The sequence below is a fragment of the Zalophus californianus genome, chromosome 11 (assembly GCF_009762305.2).
Source record: "Zalophus californianus isolate mZalCal1 chromosome 11, mZalCal1.pri.v2, whole genome shotgun sequence".
In the NCBI taxonomy this organism is placed as follows: Eukaryota; Metazoa; Chordata; class Mammalia; order Carnivora; family Otariidae; genus Zalophus; species Zalophus californianus.
The window spans coordinates 98,847,095-98,855,070 of NC_045605.1; the positions used below are offsets into that span (position 1 = coordinate 98,847,095).

The 7,976-nt window shown below is 35.1% G+C and overlaps 1 protein-coding gene across 1 annotated transcript; it reads right to left on the bottom strand.

Moving 5' to 3' along the window:
• Window positions 1-1,488: 1,488 nt before the first annotated feature.
• On the bottom strand, window positions 1,489-2,424 carry LOC113914848 (olfactory receptor 4P4-like). The gene has a single exon (XM_027580410.2). It carries the CDS (start codon window positions 2,422-2,424, stop codon window positions 1,489-1,491), a length of 936 nt encoding a protein of 311 aa, XP_027436211.2.
• Window positions 2,425-7,976: the final 5,552 nt, after the last annotated feature.

Genomic DNA, 7,976 nt, shown 5'->3' on the forward strand with positions numbered 1-7,976 from the left:
AATATTTCATGCATTTTTTACTTAAGATATTTTCAACTTATGATGGGTTTATTGGGACATAACTCCCTTGTAAGTCAAGGAAGACTTGTGGTTGAAATCATACAAATGGGAGCCCCTTCAAATTGCCTTCTTTCCCTCTGAAATATGCATCTAAGTTTCCTGCATATATTTTCTTACCTTAATAGTTCATTCTTTTTAGTGCTGAATAATATTCCATTCTCCAGATGTACAATAGTTTATTTATTTATTCACCTACTGGAGGACATCTTGATTGCTTCCAAGGCTTGGTGATTATGAATAAAGCTGCCATGAATATCCATGTGCAACCAAAATGCATTAATTTTTTTCATTTACTTTGTGTGGTTAAATCACACCTTATTTCTCTTTTGCTACTTTGTTCTCTCTCTCTTTTCTACTTTGTTCTCTCTCTTTTTCTCTCTCTCTCTCCCTCTCTGTCATTGCAGTAAGAAAACACTTTGGTTGTGGATCCAATGACTAACCATTTGTTCATTAATTTTAGGTAGGAAAGGGAATGCATTATATGGGAAATGATATCAAACTCTGGCTAATAGGTAGAATGCCAGGAAGTGTGTTTCAGCTTTCTGAATTGTAGATTCTCACTCTGTCTTCACTATTTAATATTATTGATTTCAATGGAACAACAAGAGAGTTGATCCCAGAAACCAATTTAAAACAGTTTCTACTTGGGGCACCAGGGTGGCTCAGTCAGTTAAGCAACTGTCTTCAGCTCAGGTTGTGGTGCCAGGGTCTTGGGATGGAGCCCTGCATCAGGCTTCCTGCTCAGCAGAGAGTCTGCTTGTCCCTTTCCATCTGCCTCCTGCCACCAACCCAGGCTCCTGCTCTGGCTCATTCACACATGCTCTCTCTAAAATAAATAAATAAAATCTTTAACAAAATAAAATAAATAAATAAAAAAGAATCTACTCTAAATATTTATATGTTTGCACAACTGATTTGTATGAACTAGTGGAGATATATATATCTCCCATACAGACTTTATATATATATATATATATATATACGAATTTAAATAATTTTTTTAGTTTAAGATTATAGTGGGTTTTTTTTTTTTAGATTACAATCTCTGAACTACCAAAGGATGTCTGTTCTTGTGTGGTCTGGCCTCTAAGTCCAATGTTTTGAATGTTAGAATGTCATTAAAATATTTTCCTTTATAATCCACAAAATAATGTACATTTTTTTTTGTTCTGGCTTAATTGTTTTTCACGAAGTTACCCTTACCTATAGCATCTTAATACCCCACAAAATTAACTGTTTGCAATTAATTTTGGTATGCAAGAATCAGTACTTGTTCACTGATCACTGTAAACCTGTAGTCCAACTGCTGGCCTTCACTCCCCTCATGACAGGGATGGTCCACAAACTCCATGAGCTAGTCCCTGCGTTTTTCATTCACATCTCTCTCTTTTCTTTCTCAGAGTTGCTTAGTCAATAAACTTCTTCAAATTAACTGTGTGCTTCATTTGAAAATAGTAATGGGCACCAAAACTTTTTCATGGCTTTTTTCATCTCTGAATTTCTCAGACTATAGATTAGGGGATTGAACATAGGAACAATGATGGTGTAAAATAGAGCAAATATTTTGTCCTCAGGAAAAGTAGTAGGTGGTCTAAAGTAGATAAAGATTGCAGGCCCAAAAAATAAGATGACCACAGTGATATGAGACCCACAGGTGGAGAGGGATTTGCGTCTTCCCTGAGCTGACATATTTCTTAAAGTGAACAATATTATCCCATAAGAAACAAATAAGACAATAAAGACTAGTAGGCCAAACATACCTGAAAAGGCAACCACAAGGACACCAGTGATACGTGTATCAGTACAGGCCAACTTTAGCAAAGGAAAAATATCACAAAAGTAGTGATCGATTTCATTAGGACCACAGAAAGGCAAACTGATTGCAGTGGAAAATAGAGGAAAGGCATGGACGGCCGCACCAGCCCAAGCAGCTAAGACTAGGAGATGGCACCTTGTCCTGTTCATGATAAGTAGGTAGTGGAGAGGTTTGCAGATGGCAGCATAGCGATCAAAGGCCATGGCGGTAAGAATGAAGATCTCAGTGCCTCCAAAGAAGTGCATTGTAAGGACCTGTAACATGCAATTACTGTAGGAGATGGTTTTTCTTTCCACTAACAGGTCAGCAATTAACTTGGGGGTAACCGTCGAGGTGTAGCAGATGTCCATAGCGGATAAGTGGCTGAGGAAGTAGTACATGGGTTGGTGAAACAAAGGGCTGCATTGAATGGAGACAAGGATCAGAAGGTTTCCTGCCAACAGGGCAACATAACAGAATAAGAAGAGCACAAAGCAAAATATTTGCGTGTTCTGGTCATACGAAAGTCCTAGAAGTATGAATTCTGAGATGTTTCTCTGGCTTTTCATATATTTGGCTTTAGTGTATGCTTCCCTAAGGACTTAAATTTCTGAAAGAAAGAAAAGATAATTCTAGGTGAATGTTAATTGTATGAACATTATATATAAAACATTAAAATGCATATTTTCACAAATAGTGTTAAGAATAATTATTCTTGACTTATTGAATTAAACTATGTTTTTATTTTAATGCTTCCTTTTATAAATCTGTCATGAAATAATTTTATAATGGCAATAATGAGAATAATTACATATTTACTCAATATTATTAGTAGTTATTTAAAATACTTAAATATTTGCAAATACATTTTATTACTTTTAATTATATATTTAGATAAAGGACTGCTAATTATATTATTTAGTCTAAAACAAGGGAAGATTTTTTTCATATTTTGCAATTCTCATAACTTACAAATAAAATCAACTCTCCTTTTTTTTAAAATTATCTGAGAAAATTCCCTTAATTTTCCCAGGAATGAATCTTAAAGAAATGCACATTTGTTTGAACTACTGAACTATAATTTGTGTAGAGCATACTATACTTTCCTATGTGGTCAAACATTGTGCAAGAGTCATGTTAAACCAACGCAATTGCTCTTACATTAAAAAGCAGAGTAGTTAAAAATAATACATCAAAAGAGAGAATATCAATTAATGACCGATATTTTGAAAAATATTCAGGAAAACCATTCTTTTTTGTACATATTTTTCATGAGTTAAATAAAATTTAAAAAATATATGCTGTAACTGAAGATTGTGATAGCAATAGACAGAGGAAAGATCACATTGTTGAATCGCCCAAGTGTCTTTGAATTATGCATATGACATGGCTTTGGCTGAAATTTTCACACTTTTTTTTTTTAACTTTTTTTAAAAAAGATTTTATTTATTTATTTGACAGAGAGAGAGAGAAACAGCGGGAGAGAGAACACCAGCAGGGGGAGTGGGAGAGGGAGAAGCCGGCTTCCCGCTGAGCAGGGAGCCTGATGCGGGGCTCCATCCCAGGACGCTGGGATCATGAGCTGAGCTGAAGGCAGACGCTTAATGACTGAGCCACCCAGGCACCCCGAAAGTTTCAAATTTTAGATACAATCTAAAGATCAAATGACATAAAAGGGGCTAATACTGAAAGCAACTTGAAAACAAACTTTGTGGTGAGTTAGAATTCAATGATATTTGTTGCAATAATGAATAAATGAAATATTCAGGAATTCACATCTTTGTATCTAATGTATATCTTAGGATATCATTTAATTACTGCAAAATGAATATGGAATTAGAGAAAGCACATCCAAGAGATATCTTACCAACTAATGAGGAAATATCTGATTCTAGTGTGTTTGCAAAGCTAGCACCTTCTATCTTAGTCTGAATCTCAAATGACAGACATATCTGGGCCCCCAGAAGTCTATTTAAAAAATACAAAATGCTTTTTTGCAATATTATTTAGCAACCATCATCTGTAGTGACTTGCAAATTTAATGTCTATGTTATTGATAGTCTTCAGGAAGATTTTTCATAGCAAATAGATGACAGCTAGGGCATTTTTAGAATGGTCTGTACCATAAGACATTAATTCTATTCTAAATTACTATTCAAAATTCTAATCTCATAAAATTAAAATTTTCAATTTGTTTACTTTTTTCCAGTATCACAAACAAGGATCCCTAGTCTCCTTTATATAACAAAATAAAATATGTCACTGAGTGTTCAGCAGTTAACAATTACTAAGTAGTACTGAAAAGCTTTAGGAGTGTGAGGATCATTGACCTATCTTCTACTTATTGCAACTGATACTAATCTTTATTTATGAGGTAGAAACAATGTTAATTTTTCAGGTATGCCTAATTCCTAAAACAAATTGATTTATAGGTAACTTTTATCTAAGTAGACTGTGAACAATAGAAGATATGGAAATCATTGACCAATTCAAATCTGATTCTAAACAGAATAGACATACCAAGAAATCTAAGTAATTTCTCAAGATTGAAAAGTAATACACTGTACATGTTAAAAGACAGAAATCCTGTTTCTTCCTCAATCTGGGGCTATCTTTCATGGGAAAGACCTGAGAGGGATGTCATGAAGGACAACATGACAAAACTGTTTTGATTATTCCTCTGAGCAGAAAATAATATTCAAGGGGATGGATTAACATATACCCCTTTTGTCTTTGTGGGTATTTATGGAAGTAAAGAGGTACAGATTATTTAATATACACATATAATCTAGAATACACTGATTTTAAAACATTTAAAATAATTTGCCTTCAGTTTTACAAAAATGCAAATTCCTCATCAGGATTCCTGCTTGTTTTCTAGATCATCACTGATATTTCATTGCCAGTAGCCCAAAACCCCAGCCTGTATTCTGAGGTAAATTTATGATCAGTGCTGTTAGCAAAGGTAAAAAAGGAAGAGCAAAAATTCAGTTGAGGAGAATTACTCTCATCAAACAATATAGTGATACTGAGGACCCCTCCCATGGAAAAACTGAAGTCGCAATTGGTAAATAAAGAACTTCAGGCAACCACTAAACAAGTGGTTGAAACAGTAGGAACACAGAAAGGGGCAGAAACGCTGAGGCATCTCAGATTAACTGACCAGTGTGATCCTTGAGCAAATGGCTTCATCTCTCTTTAGGCCTCCTCTTCCTCATTTCACAACTAAGCTATCATTACAAAATTCAGAATTTCGGTGAGGAATACATGAGGTAATATGAAATAACCAGGGACATGTGTGGTTCAAAACTGTCATTTTTCTTTTAGAGTCTTTCCTCCCTGAGTGATTAGTTTAGGACCACAGACCGTCATGTGTGCACACACACACAAATGATGGGAAAACAAAGGAAATAAAAAAGAACATTCGTAACATGGATTTAGCAAGTATGATCACAATGAACTCCAATTTCAACAATCTCCTACTGAAACTCTGTTAGTATCTTAATCAACTGGTTATCTTAGCCTGTTTCTTAACACTGATCACTAGTCTATTTTTTTTCCTCTACAAAAAGGTACTCAAATGATTATTTTTTGGTATTATTGAATGAAATGATGTGTACCTTTTGGATTATGCTATTCATAGAGGAATAGGAGATCTTATATGTAAATAGAAGTTTCTACCACAATTTCAAACTTTTAGTGTAACAAACTCTTACTGTAACATTAGTGTAACAAAATGTAGCATGCTATAAACTTACCTTAGTTGGCTCAGAATAAACTAGTCTATTTTAGGATGGCAGATGTTTTGAAATATGGGAAAGCCTTTGTTTTCGTACATATTCAAGCATACACTGGTCTGTTTCATAATAGGAATATGGAGTAATCCCTGTGAGCATGATTTGTGGTCACGATGAAATTCACTGCCAACATATATATGCTTTACCTAACTCTATTATTTTTCTCCCCCCAAAATGGGAATTTTGCTTATAACTAATGTACCATTAAGTCTAAACTATGCTAAAATATTTATATAGTAATCAAATGTCATATGCTGCAAGAGAAGTTGTATGCTCTAGAATGAAATTACATAGAATAAATATAAAGAACACACAGCCTAGCACACGTGTGGTGGGACCCTTCCCAAACCATGGTGACAAGGGTAATTCGCTAATTACCTGGTTAGTTTTGGGGCTACATGAGGAAGCATCCCATCCTCAGATACTCACTCTGCCAGTTTGTCTCTAGTACCAAAACCTAGAATCAAATGCAGAGAATTACAAACCCAGAATTCAACACATCCAGATGAATTCTCTGCAAATATTTTGACAATTTCAACACGTCTTAAACTTTCTCCAGTTTATAAGGGAAGTACCCTTCCAATATCTACTAAGAGTCAGGGATGCAAGAAGTGGATCATCATCCCTCAGGAAAGCAGCCTGGTAATTTCGAAAGCTGATTTAGCTTCTTAATAATAGCTCAGAAGGAAAAATAACAAAATGATTTTATATTCCTATGAAAGCTAACAAAAGTATTTAGGTACTAGGAATCCTCCATTTATTTTATGGCTATGTCTGAAGATAATTTGGTTCAGAAGAACACAATACAAACTTAAGTAGCAATGTGAGAATTAATAGGTCTTTGAAATCTTTATGTAATTATATTCCCGAAGGCATTTCTAGACAGGTCTTGGCACCAGTATTGCAAATCCACCATCCACATTAATGTGTTTCCTGCTCTTGGGTTTAAACTTTCCACATTTCCCTACCTGGGAAAAAGTTGTCCCTTTTTTCCTCAAAGGGCCTAAAGACTATAGTGTGACTGTCCTGTGCTTTTCCATTTTTCTGAAGAATAGGAGGAAAATTGTAGCCTATAATAGTATCAGGTTAGCTTTCAGGAAATCTGAAATGAGGTAGGACAAGGAGCACCAAAGATAGCCACATAGGGTCCTTTTTTTTTTTTGGAAATTATCAAGATGTTTGGTGTGCAGGTTAGATGGATAAATAAAATCAATGACTTGTGATATTATAATTGGTATGAAGTTGCCATTGATGTATGAGCAATTGGAAAACAGGTGACACACACAAAAAAAGAAAGAGTAAACATGTTTCTCTATAACTTGGGAGGGAGGAAAAGCAAAAATGATATGGAAAAATCAGAGGAAGGAAGCAAAGTACAGCAAAGCCTCTAATGTGTCTCCCATCTGGTTCTTTCTCTGCTCACTGACTATTCACAGGTTGTTTAGACTCAGTCACAACCGCATGCACTGAAGCCAGGCAGTTTCTCTCTATCATATGCCAATCCACGCATGCAAAGTTTTCTCATGCAAGAATGGTCAAGAAATCAAATTTTATAATATTTAATCTGCTTCAGATCAATCCAATTAGCCAAAGAATAACAAAAATTTACTGATTGTTGAGTGTTTTAAGTTCATCATATTATTTATCATAATAATGCATATTTTGACACACATATTATTAGCTTTGCTATGTAGATAAACACAAAGAAGTTTCTAGAGGTTAAATAACTAGCTTAATAGCCAGTAAGAAATTGACTCAAGAAAATGCATTATTCTAGTTTAGTGCTTCCTTCGGGGCTTTAATAACCTTGAGGAATGAGGGATCCTAGCACTTCATCATAAAGGACATTATAACCCAGTGATTTAGAGCTTGTCTACATCAGCAGTATGCCCAGTGTTGACCAAGCTGCGCTCAAGAGCTAGCCTGTACCAATCTACAGGAGGAAGTAGCTGGTCATATCTCTAACCTTCCCCCTATACACACTTGGACAACCCTTAGAGAAGGATACATGTTGCATTCACATCCTCAACTGTTTAATTCATCCCTCTTTATATACTAGTACTGCTGCATAGTTATAATTTTGATGAAGTGAAAATCATCATTTTTATGGATACTTTTTTTAGATTTATTTATTTTTTGTGGAGGGAGAGACAGAGAAAGAGAGTGAGAGAATGTGTCAAGCAGACTCCATGTTGAGTGCCAACCCTGCAAATGGCTTGATCTCACAACCTGGAGATCACCACTTGAGCTGAAACCAAGATTTGGTTGTTTAACCAAATTCACCACCCAGGCACCTCTGTTTGGACACTTTCATTCCACATATT